This window comes from Ictalurus punctatus, chromosome 26 (assembly GCF_001660625.3).
Source record: "Ictalurus punctatus breed USDA103 chromosome 26, Coco_2.0, whole genome shotgun sequence".
Taxonomy (NCBI): domain Eukaryota; kingdom Metazoa; phylum Chordata; class Actinopteri; order Siluriformes; family Ictaluridae; genus Ictalurus; species Ictalurus punctatus.
Window position 1 is genome coordinate 12,032,915 of NC_030441.2, and position 17,788 is coordinate 12,050,702.

Below are 17,788 nucleotides of genomic sequence, written 5' to 3' on the forward strand. Positions count from 1 at the left end.
AATAATAATAATAACAATAATATGTGCAGCTACACAATCCTTTTTTTAAATTCCAAGCAATTTCTGTTTTAAATGAATTAGCTAATAAAAGAATCATATGATATAGGCACACCCAAACTGACTCACTGAATCATTCATCTATATCAGTAAAGCTCTGCATTATAACAAATCATGTCCATTCCTGCACTATTTATCCTACAACATACTGTGGGAACACATATATCTGCATTTCATCTCTGACATATGCTATAAATAAAGGCTGTTATCTGTTTGAACTGAGTCTACATTTAGTAAAAAGAATCTCTGACAGTGTGACAGTGAGATGAAAGAAGAAGAATGATATATTTTATTGGTTTTTTTTGTTTGTTTTTTTTTAGGGCAATGCAGGATACAATGTAAACATGAACAAAATACAAAATAGATAAAACAATGAAACATTGCTGAAAACAAACAGTAAAGCTGTAGACCACTTGCTTGCTTTCAAAAAGGTACTGAACATCCCAATTAAATTATTGTAGGAGAAGAGGTCCACATAACTGACTGAGACCCGATCCTGAGGGCGGGTTGTTAAAAGCCCCCCTGCTAATAAACCCAGTTCTCCATGGCATGTTTACTGTCGGCAGAGTGAGACTTGATGCAACACACAGCGGTCGATGGCTTTCGAGCGAGTCGTCATCTGCCTCAGCATGCCGTTATTCCTCGACTGTTAATTAATACAAGAGAAATGATAATTAGAGCGAGGAGTCAAACAGCGACAGAGATAGCAAGCGGCGAGACATTAGACAGACCCAGCGTGTTCGCCGTTCCTCGCTGCTTCTCATCAACAAGGCAGCATGAAAAACACAGCACCCTGCCACTCTGGATCCAGCTCTATCACGCCAACAGCGTCGGATAAACCCCAAACATGAAATGAACACCTACAGAAATTCCTCAAAAACACTTCATATGTCTCACCAGACCACACATACAGCTAGCTTTCTCTTTCAGCTCCTCACCAAAAGGTCTTTCGAGTCAGGTCGATCCGGTGGTCACGTTTTAGCGGCTCTGAATAAGCCACATGTCGGATGGGAAGACGTTTCCCCTCGCTGACACATCATTAATCCATATGCACTTCTCGATTTCCTCAGTTAGCTGTCACTGGGATTCAGGATGCGACCCCCAAAGAGCTGTAATTAACTGGCTGCTTGGCTAATGTGATTTCACAGCAGCACTCTGTGCCCACAGTGCTCCAAACGTCTGCTTTGTAATGAAGGCCGCCCACAGTCGATCCGTGCGGAATACCAAAAGGCCCTGACGCCAGACGCAATCATCTACCAAAGCACTAGCAATAAGCCATGTTTTTTTTTGTTTTTTTTTTAGAAATGCAGGCCCGAGGCAAAGCTGCACCAGCTACAGCTTTTACTAAAACCTCAGACGAGCTGTCAAGGCTTCCCGGCTCAGCTATACATGATTCATACAGGCTACACAGGCCTCATACTGACCGTTAATTATCTCTGAAGCTTGGTCATCTGTTTCATGCAGTTTTCCCTGACACCTGTCAGATTTCATGTCTTCATGGCTACAATTCGAGCGAATGTCCTCGAACAGGTACATCACAGCTGTCCGACTTGATCTCTTATCACCTGACTGAGCCCGAACCGCCTCCTAAACTAACTAACACATCCATCGATCAACATTCTCTTTCCACCTTCTCATAAATCCTACCAACATGCAAACTATCTCCACACGTTCATGCACATACACTCTTACAAACCCCCGCCGTTCAGGATTTATCCCATGCTTGAAACCTAGGCTGAAAATGAGCTCTCAAGCACTGATTTATTTTCAGATGGGACAAAGACCGACTGATCAGAGGCAAGGAGGATCTTCGAAACACTAATTTAGAGCACAAAAAAATAAAAAAACATTCAGTCTTGTAAATGTGGCTAATGAGCTAATGAGTCGCCGATTAAGTTAAGGAACACAACAGAGGAACATTGTAAAATATAACGCTATGTACACGCTTAGAAAAAAAGGGTCCTCAGAGGTTATTGGATAGTTAGCAGTATTATTAAGGAATTCTATACTTTCTTCTAGAATGCTGCATAGAACCTTTAAAGGCTCCCCTGAAGGACAAGCTGGAGAACCTTTTAGGATGCAACCTTTTTTTCCAAGAGTGACGTGAACAGCAGAGAAAAATAGGCAGCAAGACGACTGAGCGCAAATTGTAGTGCTGCATGAGTTCTGTTTCACTCGGCCGACTTTTTCAAACAGAAAAGGCTCAAGTTGTCACGAGTGACTTCCCTTGTGAGAACGAGAATATCCGATAGATCAAAAGGCCTCTAAAATCCTCAAGGATAAAATTTTTTGTTTTTAAAAAGACCTGTTGGATTCTCTGTATTTTTGATCCAGTTACTCGATATGCTCAGAAATAATGGGAACACATTGTACTTTTTCTTGGTGATGAGATGGTACCATCAGAGGAGCATATTTTCAACCTTGAGTACGTTTCTTTTAATGCTATCCTATATGCAGCTTCCCAGGTAAAAGATACAAACTAAAGGTACAAAATATGTCCCAACAACAAGAAAAAGTTAAATTTCCTATCTGTATTACTGAGACTGCACTCGCTTGTACTAAAGTGGCTTGTTACATTCAAACAATACTGATACGAATCGCACAGGGACTTAGTAAATTGAAGGAAAAAAAAACATGTTCAACAACGCAATGTTTTCTGACGTCTAAAGGTTAGTTACGAGGTTAAGAGAATCCCTGTTTTGATTGGTTGTAGAGGTACAGAGTGAAACACCAGATGAAAGTTACAGCTGGTCAAAGGTCCTGCTTTTAAATTTGAGAGAAGGGTACAAGCCAGTGGGATGGACGGAAACATAAAAACACTGGCAGTGTGAAGGAGGAAGACTCCAATGTCCCCCACTTCAAATTTTATCCCACTGGCAGAAATATAAAGGCATCATCATTAGTTGTGGTCTTGTGGAAATACAACAACACAAATGGCAGCAACACAAAGGTTTGGGTCAAGGAGTCCTGATATGAAGTCAGGCACCAATGTCCATCTGTCCTGCGTATTGGGACATTCAGAATATCCAGTCAGAAAATGTGGAACAGAGATGACAGTCGATGTTCATTTGACTTGATGTGAAAAGCTGACATTAAAAAGTAAGGGTCTTGATCCAGTATCAAAAAACCTCTGACAGTTTTTTTTGTTTGTTTTTGGTGAGATGCCGATTATTCTATTGCACATTTCCTCATTACATTTGCGTCACAAAAAAAAAAAAACACACACACAGGAGGGGGGTGGGGGGGGTGTTGCTTGGTTGATTAGGGGTGTTGGAGCAAATAATAAACCGCAATAAAAAATATATATAAAAAAAGTAAGACAGAACATAAAGGATAGATGATACACAATAACATAATAAAAAAGGCCTAGCGTGAAGTAATATTTCCCTTGTAAATTGTTGATGCAGACCTAACAAAGCGCAAAATGTAAATGGAATTTACTTGACAGAAGCAATGTCCATTCAAAGTGTTGGAGTGAGTCGACACATTTCTATAATGCCTTCGTCAGGCTGATGGGCCGGGGGGGGGGGGGGGGGGGGGGGGGGGGGGGGGGGGGGGGTTGATGCTGGCACTAAAATTTAATTAAACTCTCTATTCTAATTTAGCAAACCTTTATGGCATATTATATATAAATGATATTCCTATAGATTAATTATCTGCATTCTGAATGACTGAATCAATTCATTAGAAAACTACTCCGCTTGGTAAATTTGATTCATTATCTTCTCATTATTTTTACCCCCGCAATTGTAACTTTTCCAAATTCTAATTGAAGAAATAGTGTATAGGGATGAAACAAATACAAAATCTGGCATTATAGAAAGTCCAATAATGAGAGAGGAAGTGTCCATAGTTGCTAAAGGTGCAGCAATCAGCTTTTGAAAAAAAAAAAAAAAAAAAAAAAAACATGAGGAAAAAAATGTAGGGAAAAAATATGACCTGATCAAATAGATATATATGATAAATGTTCAGCTGCGTTTGTATTCAAAAACAGTTGGGAAAATGTCAGGTGGCCTCAGACTAATGACAGTTCAAAAAATATAACCAGAATATAGCAGTAGCCAATCTGTTTCACTAGAGGGCGCCAGTGAGGATTCGTTATGCAGTGGCACGAAGCACTGAGCGTAAAATGAGGTCATTAATATTTTCCTTTAAAAAATTAAATAATCATAAATACAAAAAAAAATTGTTCAATAAATAATGTGCTGATGTGTACACTGCATCTTTAAATAGATGCATTTTTGATTTACCAAAAGAATGCACCATCTCACAACAAATGAACCACTCCATTCATCATTATTGTCCTAGTGTGATCACACAACAAGAACAAAAGAAAGAAAAACAAACAAACAAACAAACAAACAACTAACTACTGCTTAATAGAATATAACTGCAATCTAGCAGGTACTTAACTTTGTTTAATACTATAATACTGTCCAGCAGAAAAACTAAACAAAAAAACATTAGTGCTTGACCTGACTAAGAGTTCACACGGCACCGTTCGTTAGAAAAATATTTCAGCAGTCTTGAACATCAGCCTTTTGACATGGATCACAACCATATATTTATTTTTTTACATTAGGGTCTTTCAAAGAGGGGGACTAATTCATTTATTTATTTTGAGTAAACAAATCAAATTTTGGAAAGAATGATTATTCAAGCTGTATTCATCTGTAGATGACATTTTAATTATGTCCATTTTTTAAAACATGGGAAACACAATCTAATATTGAGCTGAACTGTTGGATGTGTAACTTCAACTTTGTATCCAATACTGCCCAGCAATATTGTTATATGTTGAAAGTAACCTTGCATATCAATGCGCTTTTTGTGGGTAAAGAAAAAAAATCAAGTGCTTCCAGATAATAGTAATTAAATATCTATTTTTGCTCAGTTCTAAAACCTCGTTTGGGTTCACTGACTACACCGAAGTTCTTTGTAACCACAAAATAAATACTAAACTAAAACAAAACAAACTAGCAAACCTGTTGGCATTTTGCTTTCGTTTGATCACATTTTGGGCTCATTTCTATGTAACTAATTCCCTGGGATAGGCTGGCGAATAGTCAGCCATATATTCCAGTACAAAATTTTAAAACAGTAAATATAGTAGACCGAGAGCAGCAATATAACCTGTTTTGTGCATTTTTGTAAACTAAACTTTTGTCTGGGCTTGACACCCAGATATGAGGTGGGTAAAAAGTATTAAAATCCAACTTATCATAAAGTATCCAATTTCCTGTCAATCTTAGTTACACATAATTGCACCACATCTTATTCTTGATTGAATCAGTGACCTTTATTCATAATGGCTGGGCTTTATAGGTAAGAAAAAGGGTAAAGGAAAATGGAGAGCCAAATACGTAAAGCCAATTATAAAACCCTCATCAGAGACACATCAGAACAAATGTAAGATCATATGACAAGTATCTCGGTGAGGTACTTCTTTTTCCAGGCCGATAGAGTTGCAGGGATGTCCCAAGAAAGCAGAAATACATCTCTAAGGAAGACATGAAAATGCACAAAATACGATAAAGCAATTTAAAAAAAAAAACTGAACAAAAGTTTCAAAATATGAAAATCAAATGTAATCTTTAAATGCACCCAACGGTAAAGACCATATTGTTATTTGCGTATCCGAGGTCTTACATTCTTGTTTTTGAGTGCTCACTCATTTTGTGTGTTACCCCCCATGCTGAAATCTTTCCATTTCTCTTTTTTCTGTAATTTTATAGCAAAAATAGTTTTGGTTGATTTCTGCACTCATAGGCCTATGGCACCAAGTTGAAGTTTGGTACTTATACTGGTGTTTAAATTATTCCATTTAACATTCAGTCAATGATGGACAAAGGCACCCATTTGGCATAAAATTTCTCTCAACGTTTGCCTGGATCTACCATTCTATCAAAACCGTTTCTGTTCTTCTTTCAAACTGGAGACATTATCCTCCAATGATGCTTAAGACACTGGAATAGCCCAGTTTTGCTCGATGGCATTTTCTTACTTGTGTACTCCACTTACACATAACTGATCATCTTTAAAGTCTTATGTACTTTTAAGTAAACCAGCACTAAAGTGTCTTATATTGATACAAAAAAGTCCTCCTCACAGAGTTTGATAGCAAATGTACATTTAAATTTAAGTAACATTCTTTGGGGAGGTGAGTTGGTGCTATTTCTTTCTTTCAAGGTAATTGGATGGCACCCAGCCTTTCCTTCCTTGTAGGCCATCTAGAACCTGGCAGTACCACCATCCATTAGGGTTCTTTTCTAGAACCTCCAGACTGGTGCCTTCAGGGAAGCCCATAGTCTCCTCGTCTCCACGATAATCTGCAATAGAGACATAGACTTCCCGTAAGTTGTTATGAATGAGATGCGTCTTTTCTATGGGTTTGGGCTTCACTGTAGAGACTGGAATTCCATTCCTCTGGGCAATTAAGGGGCTAGAGCTTCCTGCTGGTGCAACTGTGGTGGTTCCAGACCTCATTCTTACATCAGTAACAGGCTGTGGCCGCACAGCAGTGAAGGACGAGTTTCGGCGCACGCCACCACTAGACCTCATGTGATCGCTGGCACCTAATGATTCATTGCGCCTTAAGGACCCTGTGTATAAATTGGTGTCCTTCACAGGCTGTGGTGGGGACACAAAAACTGACTGTGGTCGCACAGCTGCCTGACGAACGCCGTTCCGCATTCGTACACCTGAACCGTTGAGCTGGGGAGATGGCTTACTAAAGCCTCCAGGTGGCTTGTTGGGTATAGGAGGGCTAGGATTTGTTGCCCGACGTAGATTCTGCTGATTTAGGTTATTGAGAGCCTGGACACGTTGCTCATTCTTTTCTAAGCTATTCGACTTGCTGGTGTTGCTCAGCTCTGCCAGGGATCCATCATGAGACTCTGAGACACCTGCATCTGAAGGTTGCCTAATAGGCTCTAGGTAGAATGTAGGTACCCAGCCCTCATCTACACCCCAGCGGACATACCACCAGCCACTCTCCTGCTTTTCAAGTACCTCCACTTCCACACCAGCAGGAAAGCTGATCTCGGATTCTTGTGCCCGCTCATACGCATCTGTAGTACGATACAAGGTACCCTCATAATCAGAGTCCCCTCTGCTGCCCTTAGAATAGGTGCTGGAGAGGTCTGAAGTGCTACGAGAGGTCACAGAATCCTCTGAAGACACCACTGATGCTGTCTCGGAGTCATCTCCACCACGTGCACGGACTATCCCATGTCGAATTCCTGCAGGACGTAACTGTCGCCGCAAGCTACTGATGTCCATCCTCTCTGGGCTTTGTGTTTCAGACTTGGTCAATAGGGGCTTGGGTCGGACCACTGGCTTGGGACGAGTTGAGGGGCTCTGACCAATCCGGAGTTCCACATCCTTGCGCAAAACCGGCTCCCTTTTGGGATTTCGGCCAGATTCGTCTGAAGACAATCTTGGGCTGGTCTTCTCGCCACGGGTTAGTGACTGAGTGCGCAGATCTGGAGGGTCCCTGAAAGATTTTCCTCCCCCAGATGAAGACCCCATGGGTTTGCGGCCCAAAGTACGACTTCTTGGGGATTCTGAACCCACAGCACAAGATTCTCTGGCACAGACAAAGTCATCAGAGGAATATCTAAAACCATCATTCTCATAAATTGCCTCCTCCCTGGTGACTTCTTCCACTGTGTGTTCATTCCTTAAGGGAGACGTCTTCACAGTAAAAAGAGGTGAGGCTTTACCTGTAGCCTGAGCGATTCTTTCAGCCGCAGCTTTACTGCTTTTTATAAGCACAGGACGAGGCTCCTTTTTCATAATGCTTGTGTCCACATCCAGATCACATCCAATAGCGGGAATGTCATACTCCGGCTCCTCGTATACAGGCCTACTGGGGGATTCTGGAGCTTTGGAGGTGGAAGCAGTGGGGCAGGATGTATCCTCTGAGTCCAGCTTTTTGACAGGTGGTGCCGGGGGTGGCACTTTGGGCCGAGTGAGTGTGCTAGTTCTCCTGCTTAGGTTAGGCTTCTTGCGCTTGTCAATGTAGGAACAAGGTGCCCAACCCTCCATGTCCCCAATTTGGACATACCACCAGCCACCAGAGTTCTTCTCTATTACCTGCAGATCACATTATGAACTATTTATTATACAGCTTGATCTATTCCTTGAATAATTGAAGCCATTTCTGAAAAAGGATAATTTTTTGCTATTGCTCATTTAAATTAGGTTCAGAAATGGATACTATATGGTCTAGTGAGGGTCTGTGGAAAAAGCCTTTTACTTTCTTAAATCACACTGGAGGCATATAATATTCATAACCCTATACTTTGTGTTAACAGGTCTTACATCAGCCTTTTGTCCTCCACGGAAGCTGATGCCATCTGAGATGCAGGACTGAAACTCTGCAATGGTGTAGTACTCTGTTTCCACAGTGGGGGGCTCTGGAGGCTTTGGCAGCTGGAATCCCTGAAGATGCCATAACGCATGGTTATAGTGTTAAAATGCTGTTCAATTTCACTAGGTATACTATGAAATAATTAGTACAAATTTTTTTAGGTTTTGTAACTAACCAGATTTGTATCGCGTCGAGGGGGAGGTTTCTGTCTGAGGTTTGGAGATCCTGCAAAATGGAGGGAAAAACTCTTTACCACTTGATAGACATAAAGATTTAATAGATGGAACAAAGATCTATTTGGTAAACACTTCACCATGATGTTGTAATCAAGCAAGCCAAACCTTAGACTGACATTTATATGAGACAAATAAAACAGGTATTGAGTACAAAATAGATTTATTTACGTCCTCAATAACAACAGGAATCAATGTTTATTATTTTTTTTAATCAAACCACAGTCAGATGAACACGCTGTTAATTTTGTAGTAGTCTTACACATAGAAAGTATGGCTTACCTATAGCTTCAAAGCCTATTTAAAGAAAACAGGTGCATACTTTTAAATAGATAATTTACGGTAAGGGTAAAAGCTGTCAAACAAACCACATTGTGGAAAAGGGTGACAGATTAGCTTTGTAAATATTCTTACCAATCTCCACTCGGTGTGGCGCCACTCTTGCTATAGCAGGCGAGCCCGGCTCTGCCTTTGGCTTAGTGTCTTGTAAGGTGGCACTACATGCAGACTGCAAGACTGCCTTTGGGGCAGTGCTGGCTGTCATTGAAGTTTGGTCTACTTCAGGGGCACATGGCATGGGAAGACTGATCTCACTCTTAGAGATGTGACGATCTGGTGTGGTGGGCTCTCCATCTGTCTGCACGTCTTTCTCGCTGACGGCTTTCTTGTTAAGCAGATTGCTGATCTCCATGATGTTACCTATGATTTCCACGGGGCCAGTCAGGGTCTTCTTCCTCGGGGACAGGTCGTCCTTCAGCTTCTTCAGGTATGAAGCCGGGGCCCAGCCCTCCTTGCCCAAGTACCTGTAATATAAAGGACAAAAGTTATCTGCATGTTAGGGCCATAATTCTTTTTACTCAGCAAGGGGAAAAATCTACCATTTCACTGCAAGTTCTCATGTTACACTGAAGGAGAATAAATTCTCCTTTTCAAATCTCAGCAATAAAAAAATCTTTTTGAAATGGCAAAACTCATCTTAGATCAGCATTAAAACAGACTTCTAGCAACAGCCAAGTGATATCCAGCTTTGTTTCTTCTATATATGTGGACAGATTATTTATTTTTCTTATTAACTGTAGTATTTTTTTGTTGTTGTTGTTTAGTGAGTTTTCCCTTCAGGCTTCATGTTTATATACAGGGTCAATCCCAAACCCAGTCAGCTATTAGAGGAGAAAAACAAATGATCAGGGCACTAAAGCAAAATGCCATATGTCACTTGCCATATATTCTCATATTATTAGCTGAGAGACTCCCTCCAGGGAGGAAAAATATACAAGGCAAAGGGGACACACAGAGAGAGAGAGAGAGAGAGAGAGAGAGAGAGAGAGAGAGAGAGAGAGAGAGGTGGGGGGGAGCAGAGAAAAAAAAATTCTGTCATAAAACACATAACAATTCTTTAAAACAAGAGAACTATAGACCTGGTGCTAGAACTTGTGCCCTGAAAAGGCGAGTGAGAAAATCTTCCACCATAAACTTCAGCTAAACTGTAAAAAAAGGCCCATGACTAACATTCTTAAGTTCACAAAAGTCTCATATAACTGCCTTAAAAATAACACTCAATATTGCTCTGAGAATACAACAGAACCATTTTTACCTGATATACCACCATCCCTCTAGGTTCTTCTGAATGACCTCCACGGTTACTCCTTTCTCAAACCCGATCTCGTCCTTACCCTGACTGGTGTAGGGCTGCACAGCGATGTACTTTTCCTCTGAGAGAAAGAAAAACAGAGAGAGAGAAAAAAAACTGTCAGTAAAGAAAGTTATTGCTTCAAGTTTTTCCTTTGCTCAGTAATATCATTGTCTAATCTCCCTGCATGAGGCTAGAAAAAGGTCTCTGCTAACAACTGGAGATCAGCTTACAGCTATGTTTAAGAATATAACTGCAAGACCTGAATAAACTTGATTTTAACTACCATACGGATGATACTGGTCAATATTCAATTCTATGGTATTTATCACTATATTATACCATGGGATGTTTCCTATTATATCATACTCTGCATCAGAAGAAAGGATAATTCTATATACTTAAACCTGTGATTGTAGCAAAGTGTAGTATTGTGTATATAAATGGATAATCATATAATAATCAATGGATAAAATAGGAAAGTATTATTCTTTGATATACTTTTTAAAAAGGTTCAGGATGGTAATGGCCCTCTGTATCACACCACCCCATAAGTGGTTATTTTCCTATTCACAGCCAGCATCACTGTTTTATTCCTTCCTTATCAGACATATATATATATATATATAGGGTTGTGTGGCTTAGTATTCTAATGAAAATGTAACAGCCCATTGGAGTGGAAATATAGCCCCTGATTGAAACTCCCAGCTTGCCACGACACAACCAGGGATCAATAGGTAGCTTAACCCTTCATTTAAAACCTAACTAATTATAATGTTTTTACAGCAGGCTGTTCTTGCTTTCTTGTAAGCTATATTTTTCTTGTTAGGTTCCTCAAACATTCAAGCAGGGATTCTGATGAAAGCTACTGTATGTACAGTAGGTAAGACAAGCAACTCTGACAGCTACAACATTTACATAAGCTTTACACAAGAATAGAATGTCTCGTTTGTAAACACTGCACAGAGAGATCATAAATAATTATATAGGCCTAAAAAGAATTAGAAAGCAATCACAAATGTCGGTTCCCTATAACTTGAAAGATTTCTTCCCCTAACCATAGTGTCCCTAATAATGGAGAAGGCATTTAGTACACAACAGTCCAAATCTGGCATTTGGACTTTTATCCCTTTCTTCACCATACAACAGCTATAAGAAAATGTGTTAAGGGGTGTGAGTGGGGAGCAAAAATGTTGGATTTTCCAACCAGTAATGGTGCAGTGGTGCGACTGTTCTCGATGGTGGAAAAAGCCAAGTTGGTCCAGAACACATTAGCTCTGTATGCAGTCATGATGTGGTGTGCCAGCAGAAAAAATAGAAGCGCTGCCTGAGGCTTTCCTCTCTCTCTCTCTCTCTCTCTCTCTCTCTCTCTGCTCCATAAACAAAAAGTTACCACTGTCAACCTGTGGGTGTATGCTTATTGCTCACTGGGTACAACGTTCACCTTCTAAACTCATATTGATAGGATGACAATAGGAATCAACTTGACTGAAAAGCACAACTTAAAAATTTTATTAAAGGTCATTTTGTTATTTGCTGGACAGTTACTTTATTTGTTTTCAGATTTTGTGCATGACTCATTTGAGTTCATAGCACAATAGATTATAAGTAAGAACAGCAAGACATGCTTGCAGGTCCATTTTAGTTTCACACTTTCCACAGTGATGGTCTGACGGTGACAGAGAGAGAGAGAGAGAGAGAGAGAGAGAGAGAGAGAGAGAGACAGAGAGAGAGAGAGAGAGAGAGAGAGAGAGAGAGAGAGAGAGAGAGACAGAGAGAGAGAGAGAGAGAGACAGAGAGAGAGAGAGAGAGAGAGAGAGAGAGAGAGACAGAGAGAGAGAGAGAGAGACAGAGAGAGACCTTGATCTAGTACTCAAAAATGCCCACCCAAAATGTATTCAATGCACACATTATTACCCCAGAGTCTTCAGACCACAAACACTTTTTTTTCACCAGAACAACAGTAAAGATGAATTAGTTGTTCCCATGATAACACAACTTTGTGTTTTGAGTTAATTAGCTGATTAAAGCTCGCCTCAGGTCAACATTTCTATATTATAAATTCTTTATTCTAATATTTTGAGCAGTAAGCTGTAATCATCGAGATTAAAACGAAAAAAAAAAAAGCTTTGAAATATTTCGATTTATGTGTAATGAATCCAGAATATATGAAAGTTCCACTTTCTGAATTAAATTATAGGAAAAAATGAACTTTTCCTCGATATTCACATTTTTTGAGATGCACCTGTATGTTATATACATGTTGACGTGTTGGATGTTGTATGTTGGTGCACTGTTTGATTGTTTTGGCACTAGTTTGCCAAGTCAAATTCTGATGTATATATAGCTATATATTACGTCCTACATTCGTCTAATCAGGAGATTCCAAAACACCGGAAAGGAAAACTGTATAAACTTTTCCAGTTACTCAGGTTGACTAATCCAGTGTAGCTAGTTCAAGTTTACATGAGTCAGCATGATACAACAATATATTTGTAAACTGTTTAGAGTTGTCTAAACAGGTAAAGAGCTTAACATAGGTCATTACTCAAACATGTCTATGCAGCACAAAGCTGTCTATTCAGTCTTGAATTTTTAAAAGAATATATATATATATATATATATATATATATATATATATATATATATATATATATATATATATATATACACACACACACACATATATATACACTCCTCTATGCACAGTAAATCTCATTCAACGTTCACATTCTGTGACCACATGGCCTAAGATGGATTTGGCCTAAGATGGATTTCATATAAATTTTCAATTTGAAAAGTGAAAACAAACTCCAAAAGATTCAAACTTTTTGGCATCAGGCACTAGCCAAATACTGGCATGTGGCCTTTTCTTAAACTGGCAGAATTTACACACTTCAAAAACTCTCACCTTGGAATAACTTAAACAAAGAAAAAAAGTGCCAGCTAGATAGACTAGAGCATCTGCTGCAATAATCCCTCCTGGCAGTTCTACTTGGCAATGCAACCTAACACACAACTAAAACAAAACGCGTTAGTGCAATGGAATTTTTGCTATCTAAAAATCTGTCTTCACACCTGCTATGTATACTAAAAGAAGAAACTACAGAAAACATTTCAGCAAATAATAATCTTTATATAATATTATTATCTAATAGTGGGAAAAGTCTGATTCATTACAGCCTCCCAAGCAAAATCTATTTAGTGGTAAAAGTCTCAAACTCACATTTTAATTAGTTTTTTTGAAACACCAACCTAAATCACCATTTAGAAGAAAAACAAAAATCTCAATCTCAATCACTCTTCCATTTCAAGATATTCTATTTTAGTATTCAAGCCAAATAACATCAGTACATCTATTCACTCATTCATCCAAACCAAATGAATTTAAAATATTGAAATGATTTACCCATTGATACTTTTACCTGTCATCTTAAAAGAAGAACACAGGATACAACATGTGTAAAGTGAAGTGGAGAAGTGTTTAAGAAAGGGTTTGCTATGGGTACAGGCCACGCAGCATGCTTCGGGAGTGTGGCCTGGAGTTATTGTTGGCTAGGCTGAGGTGGTTTAGATTAGGAGTGTTTACTGACCAGGGGAGTATGCACTTGTGCACGTGTATGTGTGTAAGTATGTGTGGCTGACAGAAAGCTGGCATAAAGGTAGTGGATGTTGATTGCGTTTAGCATTAAATTACATAAACTGTTTCAATAGTAAGGAACCTACATGGACATGCAACATTTTTTGGGGAGCAGTAATGACCCCTCAGGGGTCCCTATGTTTCCTGATGTAGCCAATCACGCATCCAAATGTTTTGTTCACCAGACATTAGGAAGAAAAAAAAAACATTTAAGAATGTTAGTGTATTATTTGTCTCATAACTAGCTAACAGTCACTTTGTGTCTGTATTTTGCCAGTATGTAAATTGTCAAAACGTGTTTTGTGGTTAAAATTAGCAAGCAAATTTAACACGCCCTAACTTGCTAAGCACTACCTTACCAACCACTAACTTGCTTGTTAGCCTTAATCAACTAGCTAGATACAGTTGCAATCAAAATTATTGAACCCCCGTTGCAAATCAGGTTTACCGTCAAAATTTACAGACGTTCAGCTGTTTGCAATGAACAAATCAAACAAAAGCAACTGAAATAGGTCAACAAAACGAATGCTTCAAGTTGTTTCCCCAAATTCAACTGAAATTGCAACTTATAATGATTTGTCTGGTTTAAAAAGTATTCAACCCCCTGAATAGAATAGCACAAATATGCAAAACAGGTGTTGTCTCATGCACACCTGATGCAACTAATCAAGGGCTTAATTAGTTGCACCAGGTGTGCTTGAGTTGTAACAAATGAAATACCTGAACTGGCTATGGACAGAAAATGTATGAAATGACTGGATGTGGCAGAAAAAGGAAGCTATCAATGGCTGAAACCAGATTTCTGAGAAGGCAGGTTGTGAATAACCTTCAAGTGACTGCAAAAGACCTGCAACAAGACTTGGTGGCAACAGGCACTGAGGTTTCAGTGAGCACGGTAAGGCGTATACTAAATACAGAAGATTTCCATGACAGAACTCCAAGACGTACAAAACTATTGACCCAAAATCACAAGAAAAGTGGCTCAAAATCATATAAATAAGCCACAGAAGTTTTGGGATTCTGTTCTGAGGAGCAATGAAACAAAACTAGAACTTTTCGGCACGATGGATCAGCGATATGTCTGGAGGAAGAGGAATGAAGAAAAAACACTCTGTCCACAGTCAATCATGGTGGTGGATTGGTGGTGCTCTGGGGCTGCTTTGCATCCTCTGGCACTAGAAACCTGCAGCGAGTGGAAGGCAAGATGGATTCATTGAAGTACAGGAAATCCTAGGAGAAAACCTTATTCCGTCTGTGAGGAAGCTGAAGCTTTGGCGTCATTGGACCGTCCAAAAGGACAATGATCCCAAGAATACCTCAAATTCCACCAAGGCTTAGTTGCAGAAGAAGTCCTGGAAGATTCTACAGGCCCATCACAGTCTCCTGACTTGAACCCCATAGAAAATCTCTGGTGGGATTTGAAGAAGGCAGTTACAGCATGCAAACCCAAGAATATTACTGAACTGGAGGCCAATGCCCATGAGGAATGGGATAAGATTCCTCAGGAACACTGCCAAACACTATGCATCTTGTTTGCAGCAGGTCATAACAGCAAAAGGGTGCTCTACTAAGTACTAAAGATGCTTGCTATGAAGGGGTTGAATAATTTTGAAACTGGAGAAATCATTATAAGTTGTATTTTCAGTTGAATTTGTGGAAACTACTTGAAGCATTCATTATGTTGAACTATTTCAATTGCTTCTGTTTGATTTGTTCATTGCAAACAGCTGAAAGTACAATAAACCTGATTTGCAATGGGACTTGAATAATTTTGATTGCATCTGTATGTTTTTGTCTAGTTGTACTCAGCATTTTCAAAACAGCTGTGGCTAGTTTGGAATCCGTCTTGAAGAAAACAAATATCACATGCCCAATGTGTTGCCTAACAAACTTTTTTAGGTTTGCAACTGCTGCGTTCAAAAAAAGGGTATATGTTCACCATGTTTACAAGAAGAGCCATAGAAGATAAACAGCTCGTTTTTGAGGAATTCATGACTTTAAAATTCAAAGATTGTTCACAGATTGGGTTGTAACCCAATGTTGATGTTTCCTCATATGGCAGTGCTCATGTATGGCCAATGGTTTTCATCTTTTTTCCAGTGTGATTCTTCCTCTACTTTATACTGTCCATAATTGAATTAACGTCCACCTGCTGGTTAGCTGAATCATTAGCCTCAATCATAAATTTGTTTGTGTCAGATTTCTATGTTTCCCAGTTGCCTAGCAACAGCGTTCATGTGACTTTAACCACTTTAGTGTTGAATGTATCGTGTGTTTGCCTTTCATTGTTGAAAGTACAAATTTACGTTTTATTTAAATGCACCATACAAGGCTTTGATCTGTCAAGTTTTAATGATGTTCTACAAAGTTGCTGCAACACTTTTAGTTACAGGATGGGAACGTTAACATAAAAGTTTCCATAGTGCTGGTATTTGTCTATTTTCAAACGTACTTGGTCTATTTTCTAGGACCATTGCATTATTACAGCAAATGTTTTTAGAACAGTTTAGTAACGTTATTGTTTTAATGCTAAAGCCCAGCCTCTTCAGAAGTGATTCAATACTTTACTGAACCTGCTAATAATGTTTTCTGTTACCTGTTATGATGGTACAGAAGAGCTTTCCTGAATGTGAAGTTGGACAAGGTTCCTTTGTGTTGAAGATGCTTCCCAAAGACAGATTAAATTCTACGGACGTGACTGCTAAGGCAGTGTTTAGGAGTTTGTTTATAATGACTTCATTTACAATCCCTTTAAGTAAGCAAAAGAATGCACTTCCACATTGTATTTCAGTAAATTCCTCACGAGGATTAGAAACAGTGTGTCCACAGTCCTGTGTACACCACGATGCAAGCACATGCACTCACACAGCAAGCGCCCGGACACACGCACGAGCCCACCTGCATGTGGATATCCCATGTTTCCATGCATGTGTGTGTATGTGTTCACCTCGACTCTGTTGGCGGTTGACTATGCCCCCTAGTGTCCACCTCCGGTCCAGTCGCTTCAGATGGGCCTTGCGCCGCTTAGTAACTGACATGGATGGATGAGGAAAGGAGAGAAGCAGGGGAGAGAAACAGAACAGGAAGACAAACGACAAACTGAACATGAACAACCGAAGAAGAAAACTGGCATTAGTAACATGAAGACTATATTACGGGAAGGAAAAGAACAGTAATGGCAAGTCTGTTAACAATATGGGGTTCTATTTTGGTTAGCGACTGGTGGATAAAGCTCCAATGAAGGGAAGGATGGCAAGTTAAGGAGGTTACATGTGTTACAACATTTATAGAAACTCACTGTACTGGAACAGCATACAGTGATGAACATCTGCCTTGTGCAGGTAGAGTTCAACTCAAAAGCACATTCAAAACACAGTGCAGACACCGAGCCCAGTTTCATCTAGTTGGGGTATACCAAAACCGAGATGACATTTGAACAAACTGTCTATGAAAAGCGGTGAATTGTAGGACAATTGTGGGATTGAAGTGCTATCCAACAAATAACCACTAATTTGCTGCAGCAGTCTAATTAAGAATACTACAGTGGCATGTAAACACAATACAAGTTAATAAACCAAGAATGCAACAGCCAAAAAGAAAATGGAACAACAGAATCAAAAACACAACAGCAAATACAAAAACGCAACAACATTGACTCAAAACGGAAATGGGAGGTCCTTACTGAACACCACATGCTCGCTGCTGATTGGACACAGCGTATGACTATCACAAGGAGAAAGAACTGCAGTTTTTTTCAGTCTGTTAGCTAGTTAATAGCAAAAACAATTTTCAAATCTTTTATTCTTACCTTTAGGCAGGTTTTCAGCATTCTCATATTAATTCAGTGAAAAGTT

General features: G+C 39.4%; 1 protein-coding gene across 8 annotated transcripts in view; it reads right to left on the reverse strand.

Annotated features, from left to right (window-relative positions):
* Nucleotides 1-323: 323 nt before the first annotated feature.
* Nucleotides 324-17,788, reverse strand: part of sh3pxd2aa (SH3 and PX domains 2Aa) — a 122,452-nt gene continuing 104,987 nt past the window's right edge. For 4 of the 8 annotated variants that reach the window (XM_017457865.3, XM_017457863.3, XM_047151325.2 and 1 more), the window contains 7 exons: nucleotides 16,882-16,965; nucleotides 10,259-10,376; nucleotides 9,079-9,467; nucleotides 8,947-8,961; nucleotides 8,607-8,656; nucleotides 8,383-8,502; nucleotides 324-8,154 (listed from right to left, as the gene is read on the reverse strand). In XM_017457865.3, the coding sequence (XP_017313354.1) occupies nucleotides 6,229-8,154; nucleotides 8,383-8,502; nucleotides 8,607-8,656; nucleotides 8,947-8,961; nucleotides 9,079-9,467; nucleotides 10,259-10,376; nucleotides 16,882-16,965 (2,702 nt within the window). In that variant the 3' untranslated portion in view covers nucleotides 324-6,228. The remainder of the gene's footprint in view (nucleotides 8,155-8,382; nucleotides 8,503-8,606; nucleotides 8,657-8,946; nucleotides 8,962-9,078; nucleotides 9,468-10,258; nucleotides 10,377-16,881; nucleotides 16,966-17,788) is intronic. The other 4 variants (XM_017457866.3, XM_017457864.3, XM_017457867.3 and 1 more) reach the window with 3 other exon arrangements.